This window comes from Cannabis sativa, chromosome 1 (genome assembly GCF_029168945.1).
Source record: "Cannabis sativa cultivar Pink pepper isolate KNU-18-1 chromosome 1, ASM2916894v1, whole genome shotgun sequence".
In the NCBI taxonomy this organism is placed as follows: domain Eukaryota; kingdom Viridiplantae; phylum Streptophyta; class Magnoliopsida; order Rosales; family Cannabaceae; genus Cannabis; species Cannabis sativa.
In genome coordinates, this window is record NC_083601.1 from 69,823,108 (window position 1) to 69,837,283 (window position 14,176).

The 14,176-nt window shown below is 37.7% G+C and overlaps 1 protein-coding gene across 1 annotated transcript in view; it reads right to left on the reverse strand.

Annotated features, from left to right (window-relative positions):
* Positions 1 to 6,252: 6,252 nt before the first annotated feature.
* LOC115708062 (peroxidase 4) overlaps positions 6,253 to 14,176 on the reverse strand; it is a 41,913-nt gene continuing 33,989 nt past the window's right edge. The window contains exon 4 of the mRNA XM_030636234.2: positions 6,253 to 6,880. Coding sequence (XP_030492094.2) covers positions 6,489 to 6,880 — 392 coding nt within the window. The 3' untranslated portion in view covers positions 6,253 to 6,488. The remainder of the gene's footprint in view (positions 6,881 to 14,176) is intronic.

The window sequence follows — 14,176 nt, forward strand, 5'->3', positions numbered from 1 at the left end:
AAGTACAGTTTCTTATTTGTTTTATGTCATGTTAAGCTAAAAGATCAGATTAGATCACTAGCTCTGATGTAAGTTACTACGGTAACAAATACATTTTCGATCAATAAATGAATAAAGATAGTATTTCCAATTCTATTGAGTCGAAAAAATTAGAATGATTATAAATTACCTAAAATGCGTACAAAAGGTTTAGTGGAACCCAAAACACTGAACAGATAAGCAATATATTTGTGAAAGACAAGTGACCAAGAGTCATACGTCTGCTCGGTCACTTGGGGGGCACCTATACCTGTACAAAGCATTTGGTAAAAATAAAACAATCACAATTACACGGCAATTACAAACAGAGAATGAAATTCATTAAGGATGACAAAAGCACATTGTACCGGGAATAAAAGCTGCCCGGTCAGCCCGTTGTCCAAAAAATGAAAAATAATTCCAAGTTTAAAGACCGCTTGTTCGGTCATGATTTCTTAAAAAGGGCCTTGAGGCCGAATAAGATATATATGTAAAAAGGAGATTAAAAAGAGAAGTGTTTAAACAGTTGGAGTCCCAGGCTCTTGGTTCAGTTCTTTTGGGCCAGCTAGAGCAGGAGGATCTATTGTTCGAATAGGAGACGCATCAGCAGCTTGGACAGAGGTTGAAGCAGCTTGGCCGGAGGTTGAAGCAGCCGCCTCGTTCCCACCATAAGCAACTTGGGCCGCTCAGTACTCAAGGTACATGTCCTTAGCCTCGCCCAAGTAGTCAAAATGAGCATGGGGATTAGCCTTCCAAAAGTCAAAGAAGAGCTCGAGACCGGTTGTCTCCAAGGCATTGACCTTTTCCTTCAACCTGTCCGCCTCGGCCACCTTGGCATCCTTCTCCTCCTTCATCCGAAGAAGAACTTGCCGCAGAGAAGTCCTCTCATCTTGAAGACTGTTAACTTCAGCAAATAAGATCTCGATGGTCTACTCAAAGCGATCAGTAGCTTCAAGATCCTTTGTCAGCACGGAGATCTTCTTCTTGGCAGCAAACAGCTTCTTGTTGGCTTTGCCCAACTCCAGTCGAACAGCTCTAGTTTCTGCCCTGGCCTCATCGGCTTCCTTTTTGGCCAAGTCTGCCTCCGCCCTCAAGGTGTCGGACAGAGCCTCACTCTTGGAAGTAACAGATTTAGCCCGGGAGTAAGTGTAAGCCAACTTCAAACCGGCCTGCACAAAGGAAAAAAGTCAGCATATGGAGCTAAGTGTGGAAAGTTAAAGGGAAGTATCAAAAAAGACTTACCCTGGTGAGCTCCTTCAGGAGTCCGCCCACCAACACATCTAGAGATGAGTCACTATTAGCACCAACCAGTTGCTCACTGACCTCAGGAACCATCTGGTTCATATAGTGGGCCAGCACGAGCAAAGGTGGAGTTGCTGCTTGCACCTACTCAGGAACACTCCTGACCAGTTCAGACCTAGCCGTTGGTGGTCCAGACTCCATGGACTTGGCAGATTTGGGGGTAGAAGGGTTTGCAGCAGTCAGCTCCTCGAAAAGGTCAACGACCTCTCAAGAAGGTCTCTTCTCCGAGGACCCCTCACCGCCCTTAGACTTTCTGGCCGGAGGAGAGGCGCTAGAGCTTCCACCCATTCTCGTCCTTAGAGAATCGAGCATCTTCCAAGACATGTCTGCACAGAACAAAAACAGTGTTGTTAGAAAACAGCCATCAGAAAACACAAGGCATGAAAGTCAAGAAGCTCAAAAGTAAAGAAAAATGCAAGGTGACCACCCGCACAGAGATTCAGAAGTCCATCATCACCTGACATCGATTTTATTTTAGACATGACAGCCTTCCCTTTTCTAGCAAAGGGGTGAGATGGCCGAACAGGTGAAATGGGCTCCCTTATGCGAATTGCATGTTCAACAGGCCTGGGCGTGGCCGGAAGTTTCTTCTTCCTCTTCAATGGGGTCACCTGCTCAGCCTCAGCCTCAGCCTCATCCTCAGGATCCAAAGGCTCATGAGCGTACTGCTTGGCCCTGACACCTCCTTTCAACTTAGCCTCACGCTTAAGTTGAATGAGCTCATCCTCCTGATGATCTCGTTCAGACCGGCCAGCACCAGACTTCCTCTACTTAGGAGAAAAGTCCTCAGGGTAAAGCCCATACTTCACCAGATTATCATCGGAGGTCAACTGGATGATATTCCTGCCTTCCTCAGGCAACCGGGAAAGTTTTTTAGCTCTATCCCTAAGAGCAAGGGTGAGGAGAGGACGGTGACATGTCAGAATCTACTGAAACCGAGTCCGGGTGATACTCGGATCCTTCACCATGAAGTACTCATCAACAAAATGCCCTATTTTGCTGGTGGCCTTGTCATCCGTGCCGCTCAACCACTTGAACCTCGGCTGAGAGAAGTAGAAGTACCCCGACCTGCCTTGCTTGGGGGTAGACTTTAGGTCAAAGAACCAAGCGATCTCGTGGGGGGAAGGAGCATCCCATCCTTCGGAAGCGTAGAGGACGAAGAGAGCAGACAAATACTTAATGCCCTTTGGAGTAATTTGGGTCGGGCAAAGGCCAAAGAAGTCTGCCACATCCCTGAAGTACTTGTGCAAGGGCATCAGCGCCCCTTGCTGGCTGTGAGCCCCCCGATCAGGCGCACATTCCCTTATCAGGATTTGTGGCACGATTGTCGTGGGCGGCCCAGGTACCCGTCTTGGTCGAGAGTTCGAAGGCGTGCATCCAAAATCTTGGACGGAGGACTTACCCACGTGGAGCCCAAGGCACCCTGCCTCCTATGAGGAACTGCCTTAGCAAGCTCCTCACTGACGTAGTCCACGCCCTCAACCAGTACGTCTCTGTTAGCATCGACTGGCTGCCCAGCCTCGTTGTACTCCCCAAAGTTAGGGGGTTCAACCTCTTCCTCTCCCTCCGCCTCAGAAGGATTGCCCGGACGCACCTCGTCCAGCTCCTCAACCTCCTGGACCTCAGCATCCCCCTCACGGTCCTCCTGCATCGGGACGGCCGAATCCTGTTCGGCGTCGGGCAGAGTGGCAAGCCAAGCCCCTTGAGGATCAGAAGCGTCAGCCAGACGCGTGGTTTTCTTTGTACGAGCCATCATCCTATGGATGGGTACGAGGTCAGAAGAGTTTCCTTCGCTAGAAGGAGGACTAGCACGAAGACGAGGATGAACCTCGTGCAGAAGTTGAAGAAAATCCTAGTCGATCTGATGCCCGAGTTCCCAAGACTCACCTGGGTTCATCTACAGAAGACAACACACAAGATGAGTGTTGGACGGAGTATTAAACGAAAAACAAGCAAATATGCCGACCAGGAGTACTCAATAGATTAAAGAACGACTATGTTTAAAGAAAAGTCAAAACTAAATATGTCAGAAAGTTTTCTTGAGTTAGGGCAAAAAAGTTCATGAAGCTTAGAATAAGCAAGATGGTAGACAGACACAATGCGGTTCAAAAATAAGCCCTACGGCTGAAAGCCGACATGAAGACATGGTAAAGAAGAGTCGCAGAAGTTTCTAATGCTTGGGTTTCCTAAGCATTCTTTCTACAGCATAGTTGCATTGAAAGCGTAAACATGCAAAGAAAAGCATAAAGGGAATCAGAAACTTACTCAAAGATTTGAATGTCTGAGTTCAAGCAAACCGGCAATCGTCTGAAGGCACTTTGGCAATTTGAAGCCAGAAAACTCTTTTCGCTCTTGAGTTTACTTAACAACGAAGGGTGATAAAAGGGGTTATGTGCCAGTACGATGAGTATTTATAGGCAAAGGGGTAACTGTATCCAAAGGAACTTTAGACGCCTCGACTTCCCGCCTCAAAAGCGAATATGGGAAATCAAAAGTAATCAAGTGCAACCGTCAGCCATGGAGAGAGAAATTTGGATTTTCAAAATATTAATTGTCAGAGCTTTAATTAGCCGAAAACCGAAAGGACGCCCAGTCAGCTTCACATCGAGTCTCGAACGGTCATGCTCGACACGTGTCCCCATCCAAAGGCAGAGCCAGCTCAGAATAAGTCTACACGCAACCTTAGAGGTCCCGTACAGACTTGGGGGGCAAATGTTATCCCAAATTTGGCACTCTGACGTTGTGATAATTGCTCGAATTGATTCATTTTAAGGCTTTATTTGTGCACATATAATTTATATAAATTAAATATTTCTTAATTTTAAAAATAAATTTATATTAGTTGGAAATATTTAATTCACTTTAATTTTGTGTCATTTTTATAGATTTTGAGCAAGAAAGTAGTGTAAATAAAACTAGAGCCCAATTGTACAAGCCCATCAAATGTGAATTGTAACTCATATCATGCTATTCTTCTTTTGGACTCTACTTGAGACAAGTCTAATTGAAGTGGACAAAAATTAGCATGTCACCTTGATCTCTTACAATTGAGGAGGAAGTGGACCCACGATTGAAGTGTTAGTACTTCACTAACGGGTGCAACATGTGGTCAGATTCCATGTTCTTTCTATAGACGTAGTGGCCCATCTTCAATATACATAGCTTCATGGTTACTCCATCAAAGCGGCCACGTCTGCCACCTGCTCCCATTTTTCCATTATTCTTTACACGTTTGATTAGTTATGGGATTAAATTTGGCTCTATAAATAGAACTATCTTGAGCAGTGAAGACATCAGATTTTAGTAGTGTTATTATACTATAATTTTATCTTTTTCTTTCCTTCTTCTTTATTTTACTTTATTAATTTTGGTGTAAAGACAATGCCTTTTCTAGGCTAATTTCTTTGGCAAGGCTCAAGTGTAAGTTCATGTAATTTTTATTTTTCTAATATATTGATTCTCTTTGTTCTTCATTTCCACATTTATTATATTAAATTTCTCTTCTTCTAAATTGCACTTTAAATTTAATAGTACCTTTTATATAAGTTCAGTCATGCTCTTCTTATGTAATTTAGGCTATTAATTATTAGGGTATTTATTATATTATATGATTTTTACTGCATTCTGCCGGTGGTATTTTGTCGATTTAAATTATATAATATGATAGTATTTTTAGAAGTAGTATTAATTTAATTAGAGAACATATTTTTCTAGTGGGCTTAATTATACACATTTTCTAACTATAATTAATGGTGTAGAATTATAGTTGCGGTTAAAGAATCAATTTTATTAGGAAAATATAATTGCATGTACAAAGCTTGTGTCTTCCATAATAATTTTCTGATCACTTCTCATTTTAATTACTTGTTTAATTATTAAAAATCATTTTCTCAATATTCTCACATCACATTCAAGGTTCTTATTTTATTCTCGTAAAATTACTAACTGTCCTTTTGAGTGTATTTTTCCTCCCTGTGGATACGACATATAGCCTGTTTACTACCGCGACCGCAGTGTAACTAATTGGGCGACATCACGTGGCATCACGAGAATGGTGACACGTGGAGTCCACTTGGAGCATCTGCTCGAAACGATAGGTCAAGCGGGACGCCTCGCTGGCACATCCAGAATGAAATATTCAATAAGTTGTGCAAGGCGATCAACACTTAGCGAATTCAGCTTTCGCAACCTGAGTCATCAGCTCAATCCCTACAACTCAGGGATCAACTTATGTGGATGTGGCATACACACGATCCCACTATCAGTGTATTCAACCTCAATCCTACGATCCTTGCATTCAGCATTGATCACACGATCTTTCTGTTTATGCGCATTGTAACGAGAGAAAAAACTCTTCCTCCTCAAGTTTCCCAGCCCTATAAATAGTGAGGAATGTTCACTGGACAAAGGACCGGGAAAATTATAAGCCTATACGCAGTTAAGCTAAGGCTAAATTATTATCTAAGAATTATATATTCAGAGATACTGTTGTAAGATCTATAAGAAAAGGAAACTTCTTCCTTATTCTTAAGTCAATACAAATAACGAGGATTAGGTTATTAACGAACTGCTCGGGGCTGAACCTCTATAAAATTCTTACGTCTTATTATTCCTTTCTTATATATATTCTCATTACGACATATCGTTTATCGCTTATTAAAAAGACTCATTTTCGTTGGCTAAAAGCGAAGTCAACACCTTGGAAAGGACATAACACTTATCCAAGGTGTAAGCATACATATCGCTGATTATCATGCCAGTCTAAATCCAGTGAACTGACAAATCAGGGAATTAAATTTTTGAACATATAATCATGATTATATTCCACTGTGCTGACAGTACTATAATCATGAACAAATACATATGTTCTGGACTTAATAGAATTTATATATTAAATATAATCATGAAATAAATCATGTGAACCATGCAACATAAAATAATATTTGATCTTTATTAATTAGCAAATCTGATTATAGTGAAATGAGTTTTATTTAGAGCACAAAATCCAACACTGTAAAGTTTGAAGAATTACATAGAGAATTAATAATCATATCTATATGAAACCAAACCCATAACCTACCATCAGAACCCTTTAATATGGAAAATTAATAAACACACAACGTACACGTACATAGGAAAGCTTATTCATTATTGAGTTGTTTATCTTATTAATTAGCTCTTCTGCAATTTTTTCTTATCTCTCCATTGGATCCAGTGAGGGGGCTGATGTCACCCATCTTAACCATGGCTGAGGCAAAATCAGAGAAGAAGCTGGTCTGGCTATTGACATAGGATCTGACAATGGAGTCAGCTGATCCACTATTGAAAAGCTCTTGGTCAGAGTGGAGTAGTCCTTTCTTCTGAATGAGGTTTTGGAAATACTTGTTATCGAAGGCTTTCGGGGTTTGGAGATCGAGTGGGGCCAAATTGTTGTCACCAGTGCCAGTGGTTCTTGGGCAATTGGCTTGCCTTGTTCTTGCGAATGAACCATCGATGTTGCTCTCGTTGTATATGTGAGCCCTGAATGATGTGCATCTTGCTAACCCAATTGTATGGGCTCCTGTAGTGTAATAATCCAAGAAAAAACAATACCCAATAAGAAAGGCCTAGCTAGAACAAGGGAATTTTCTTTAAATTACAATAATTTCACATCATTTTTATGAAAATACCATTTATGATTACAAGGCAAGATTATAAATATACAATTAAACTGTAGAAATAATAATAAAAATCATAAAATGATTTAAGTTTTTTTTACTTTTATTACATGGATTAAACTGTTTATATATATATATATATAACTTAACAAAAGTTAAATTCTTATACTATTAATTAATTTGTGTTCATGATATTTACTCTTCAGTCGCCAGTCAAACATAAAAGCATGCAAATAAATGATGTAAAACTAAAATGTAACTATCATGTATAACAAAAAGAGCGTTGTTATTGGGTATCAGTAGTGCCTAACATCTTTAGACATATCCCTTTACAATTAGTTAGTGATATTCCCTGAAAGTTATTATATTAATCTATATGACACTCGATACTTAATTAAATCAATAACAATATTAACACATAGGAAGGTGTTAGGCACCACTTGTACCCTTTAACATTTATCTAACAAAAAATATGTTCCAATTGTGTGTCAAAAATTTATGTAAATTTGGCACACACAAATACATAAAATATATTTTGCTAAATTTAATAGAAGAAAAAAATTAAACTAATTTCTATATATATATATTTATATTATTATATTAAATTATAGCATTAAATTATAAATCTTTTACAATTATTTATTATTATTTTACATAATAAATTAATCATAAAGTAATTATATATATTTTTTTCCATTTTTAATAAAAATATTAATCAATATTAAATTTTGTAATTAATTATACATTAAAAGAATTAGGGGTGCACAAAATATGGGCTAAATCATTCAACCCGGCCAATCCAATCTATTTTTTGTAGTAGATAATTATGTTAGGTATCATGATTTATTGAGCTAACAAGTGATAAGCTATATGATTATGAGTTGGTTATAGGTTTAACACATTTAACTTTATATAACCGAACCCAATTCTTGACAAAATTATACATACAAATATTCATTATATATTTTTATAAATTAATTGTGATAAACTTAGAAAATAAATTAACCAAAATATATTATTAACGCATAGTTCAATAATTACTCTATTATTTCTACCAACAAGTCTAATATAAGAATCAATAACTATATTAATTTTACTACCCACACAATGATAATATTACCACCTTAATTTTTTTTAAACCCTATATTTACATACACATTTATGTATTTATATGTATCTTTTTTTTTATGCACTAGGCTAAAATAATTTTATTATGTTTGTAATAACAATATTAAAGCCTAAAATATTCATATTAACACAATGAATTCAACCCAATCCATCCCCTATATTATTGTACTAAGTAGGGTTGGGTTGTACACTAAAAAACATTAAACAGTTTATAACTTACCCAAACCATAATTATTGAATTGACCTATTAAATTAGAGGCCAAGATGCAAAATGGCCCTAAATCCAACAATTAAGTTAATAAATGTCCATTTTTAAAAAAATTAACAAAATGTCCATTCTGTTAAAAGTTTAAAAAAAGTTTTGTATAGTTATTTTACATAATAGTATATCGTTTTTATGTGCAATAATATAATAAAAAAAACTGAAAGGTAGTATATATATATACATTTTTTATTTAAATAGCTGAAAGGTAGTATATTAGTTTAAGATTGTAGTATATTATTTTAATGTGCTATAGTATATAATGAACGAAAGACGGAAATTAAAAAATGTGGAATATTAGTTTAAGTTTGAGGTATAGTTATATTTCACTAGGAAATATTGTCTTTATATTCATTAGTATATCATGAAGGAAAGAAAAAGAAAAAAAAAACGTAGAATATTAAATTAAGTTTTTGGTATATATATATATACATATATTTTCACTATACTGGTGGTATATTAATTTTTCACTACAGTATTTATGCTTATGATTGCAGAATATAATTTTTATATGCTATTGTATATCGTGGAAAAAAAATCATTTAATAGTATATTAGTTTAAGTTTATGGTATATTTATATTGGTCTAAGGTAAATCGTTTGTATGTGATATATATATATCGTCAAGGATAGAAAGGAAAAAAATTATTAAATATTAATTTAAGTATGAGGTATATTTATATTTGACTGAGGTATATTGATTTTATATTCATTGGTATTTTATGAAGGAAAGAACAAGAAAAAAAAATTTGTGGAATATTAAATTAATTTTTTTTCACTATGCTGGTGGTATATTAATTTTTGACTATGGTATATCTGCTTATGATTGTGGTATAAGTTTTTGTATGCTACTGTATATTGTAGAAAACAATTCATTTAATAGTATATTAGTTTAAGTTGGTGATATATGTATATTGGCGTAAGGTATATTGTATGTATATCATACGATATATTAATAAAAAACTAATTATATGCTTAAATAACATATTAGACACAGCAACAACAACAAAATCTAAAAGAATAAAACATACAATACCTTTTATATAATGAAAAATTAGTTGACAAAAATTCAGTAGAGAGGTTTTGATCTATTGTTTTTCATAATTTCTATTAAAAGAATAGAAATAGAGCGTTTGGTACGAGGTGTTCAAAATAATTTGATTATAGGGAATATTATGAAGGAGAATATGATTATAGGGAAATGTGTAAACTGTGTTTAGTTGTGTAGGGTAATATGAAATCATATTCCTATTAATTAAATTAGACTGTTTGGTTGAGTACAGGAATCTTATATATTATTTTAAAAAATTAAAATAAAAATATTTTTTATATATTTATTTAATGTTAATTATATTTAAAAATAAAATAATTATTTATTAAAGAAATTTATTTATTAATTAGTAAATATTAAATTGGGGAATTACCCCATATACTGTTTTTTAACTTTTTTTTTTTTTCAAATTTACGGTTTGGGTTTCTAAAGTGGTTGTAGCGTTAATTGCAATATGAGTTTCTTTACAATTTTTTGTTGCAATTTAGGTTGCAGCGTTAGTTGCAATAGGAGTTTCTATGTGGAATTTCGTAAAAATACAAAAAAAATTGTTTTGAAGTGTAAAAATGAAAAAGCCCCTATTAAATTTTATTGTATTTTTTATTAATTAAAATCAATATTTCAATATATTTTATCACTATATTATTTATTTTTATTTGCTATGTCATTTATGTATACACCATCCGCATAAAATTTATATATAATGAATATACATATATTATTGCTAATCATATAAAAATAATTCAGTTAAAAAAATCGATCTCACAAACTAAATATATATCGTAATATTTTATTTATAATAAATGATAATATTATTGGTATTTAAATTTATTTATTAATTCAAAAATGCTATTCAAATTAATATAATATAAGGTAATGATTCAATCCTACCCTTTTTTAAAGTATCAACATTACCCTCTTTAAGGGTAGTTATATTACTAAGGGAATAACATTCTAAGGCTAAACACTCAAAACAAACAAGGTAATGTTTCACATTACCATTCCCTTGTTAGTATTAACCCATTCCAAACATCTCCTATAATGAAGGGTATTTTAGGTATTTCAAAGTCAAAAAGGACATTTGCTGTATTATTTTAAAAAAGTGACATTAACTGTAAAGCCCGCTTAGTTAATTTGGAAATTAGCAGTTATTTATGATTAATCAGGAAATTATTTATAGCTATTTAAATAATTTATCATTGTTATTTATGGAATTCAGATATGCATAATTATGTCATCAGCAGTTTTTATATTTCGCATTTCCGGTGTCCGGTATTTTGGAACTCGGCGTTTGGCTCAGTAGAAATCACAACTTAGTATGTTAGTATTTTGGGGACGGGTTTTAGACATTGGGAATGTCGGGAATGGTCGGGAATTTAGAATGTCCCAAAAATACCCCTTTAGTATGATTTTAGTGATTTTATGGTGGAGGGGCAAAATGGTCTTTTTGCCCCATTAGTATTTTTGTCTTATGTGAATTAAATGAATTAAATGTTATTTTTTTTAATAACCTTTTTGGCTGAAATGATTAAGTGTATATGTTGAATGTTATTTTCCTTTTTATCAAAAATCATTAAGTTTGGAAAAAATAGAAAAAATTGGAAGCTTTTTCTCTCAACTCTCTCTCTCTATTCGGCCATTAGAGGCAGCTTCTAGGGTGATTTTTCTCTTCAAAATTCTTGTAGATTTCAGCTTGTGGTGTGTCTCTAATCAAGGTATTTCTTAGCTTTAATCTTTTCCTTGTTTTTCTTGAAAAAAATGATGAAAATGGATGAAATTGCATGTGATTGTGAAGTGTTCTTGCTGCTGTGATTTTGTTGTTAATTTATGGATTCAAAGCATGATTTTTGATGTTAAATGAGTTGTTTGAAGCATGAGTAGCTAGGTTGTTCAAGCTTTTAATTTATATGTGAAAATTGATGATTTTTGTGAGAAAATGCTATGTTTAGTTTCTGTGTTATTGCTGGATGTTATTGCTAGTTTGCAGAGGTGTTTTAATGCTTAGTTAAGTAGAATTAACTAGGCTAGGGTGCATGTTAGTGGGTTTAACCAAGTTTGAGTTCTTGAACTCAAAGCTTGGTCATTAATGGTGATTTTTGTGTATGAGGTTTCTGGGTAGGTTTGATGCTCTAGAATTGTTATTTGGGACCTATAGAACAGGTCTGGAAAGTTTGGGATCAAATGGGTTCGAATTGGTCAAGATATGAGAATTTTTGGTTGTCGCTCGCGAGGAACCGAATTCGGTTGAGCATCCGGAATTCGGATGGGGTTCGTATTTTTCCGGAACCGGAATTCCGGTTGGGCAACCGGTCTTCCGGTTGGGGATTTTCCAGAACCCTAGTTTTCCTCGTTTTTGGGTTTTTAGGGGTATTGCCATGCTTTTTATCGATAGGGAAACTTTTAGTTTCAAGTTTTAGTCCCTGGGAAGTGATTTAGCGTGTCACTTATAGCGTTGTGATTTTTATGGTTTAGGAGCCGCAATCCGCCGTTCGGCCTTCGGTTCCGGTCGAGTTGACCTAAGACACCCGAAATCGGAATCCGGTAAGATTAGTATAACAGTATGCATATGTAGATTACATGTTTAGCGTGCATGTAGGAAGCCTGTTAGTTTACATTAGATATGTATTTAGGCTTCGAACCACCCAACCCCGTCACGTCGGTACGAGCCGGAGTATGACCAGCGGCGGAGTATGACCGGTTCGACCGATCAGTCGACACCGGTTGGTGGTTCGGTGCTATTGACCTATCCCGTCGGTACAGCTGGAGTATGACCGACGGCCGGAGTATGACCGGCTCGACCGATCGGGAGGATACTTGTCAATAGTACCGTCCCCTGAACGTTCAAAACTCAGTACCATGTTGGACATGGCAGTAGTGCTCAGTACCATGTTGGACATGGCAGTAGCGGGACTCAGTATCGTGTTGGACACGGCAGTCAGTTTTATGTATGATATTAGTATGCTTTTCTTACTGAGTCTGTCGACTCACAGTTTACGTTCATGTGTAGGTAAAGGCAAGGCAGTTGCTGATGGACCGTGAGCGAGCTTATGGGGTTGTACATGTCGGGGCGGTTAGGCCTGGAGCGTACGATCCTCGGGACAGCAGGGCTGAGATTTTGTAAATGTCGTTAGACGACTTCTTTTGATGTAAAAGTTGAATAGTAAAAACGTTTGTAAATATTTTTTTTATAAATCGGGATCCCGAGACTTTTTGTTAAAATGGTTTATAAGTTTAATGAAAAAGCAAAATTTTAATTAATCACGTTTTTCCATAAACCTCGTTGATTAGCAACGAGCTGCACAGTACGTTTAAAAATCACGTAATACGCCTAAATTAGTTAGGGTGTTACAACTTGGTATCAGAGCCGCCAGGTTGTCTTCCGAAGATCGTCACGACATGTACAATCATCATCAACAGTTAGCTCGGTTCACGGTTCAGTAAGCCTTTATTGCTTTAGTAGATTATTTTATTCAGTTATGAAAAAGAAAAGCCTGTTAGGAAGCATGTTAGTAGCCTGATAGTAGAATAGGCGCATGTTTCATTTCTAATCTCCAAATTAAGCGGCATTAGTAAGCTCGCCTTGAATACGACCTGATATGCCAACTCTTGGTTTCGCAGGCGGTTCTAACTAGATGGACGCCAGGCGGACTACCAGGAGTCGAGGCAACTCGGTGGGGTCGAATCAGGGAGAGGGAGCTCGGTTTCCCCCACCTGCTAGGGGCCGAGGTAGAGGTCCCCGAGGCAGGGTTCGTGGTCGGGGTGATGAGAACCCGCCACAGGCTACCCAGGCTCCCCCAGCCGATCAGGGAGCCCCGAACTGGGAGTTACGGTTTGCGGAGATGCAAGCCAGGATCGAAGAGCAAGACCTCGAGATTCAGAGGTTGAGACAGCAGGGTGCTCCTGCAGTTCCAGTGCCAGTAGTTCCAGCGGCACCTGCCCCTCGCCCGTGCCGAGATGGTAGTGGCGGCCCACAGATTGGAACCTTTATATGAGCGGTTCGGAAGCAAGCACCTCCGTATTCCCGGGAGGTCCGGATGTGTCGAAAGCCGAGCAAAGGTGGCTCACGGTGATCACCGCACTCGAACTTTATGGGTGTCACCGGCAACGACAGAGTGGTGTGCGCCACATTTCAGTTCCAGGAGGACGCCCTTGTATGGTGGGACATGGTGTCTCAGATCCATGACGTCACCACCATGACTTGGGAGAGGTTCCAAGAACTCTTCAACGCGAAGTACTACAATGAGGCGGTTAGAAGCGCCAAGAGGAAAGAATTTGTTCACCTGACCCAGCGGGAGAACATGAGTGTCACTGAGTATACTACTCAGTTTGACCGGTTGGCGAGGTTAGCCTCGGGAATTGTGCCAACCGACTCCAGCAGGAAGGAGAAGTATCTGGACGGGTTGAATCCCAAGATCAGGCATGACCTGATGATTACCACAGACGACAGCACCACCTACGCTCAAATGGTGGAGAAGGCACTGCGAGCTGAGGGCGCAGTGGGGTGCATGTCAGAGTCAGCCAGTACTCCGATTGGTGGCGGGGCTCCTACCCCTCCTGCATCAGGCTTTAGCAGGGGGAGTAGTGGTTCGGCCATTGATCAGAGGAAGAGGGCACCCACTGCTTCCGGCGGCTCGAGTCAGAACAAGAGGTTCCGGGGGAACCAGAACAGAGGGAGTCGTCCTGGTGGTAATGAGACTTGCTTCTCCTATCCAGAGTGCCCTAGCTGCAAGAGGCACCATCGGGGAGAGTGCAAGGGGCA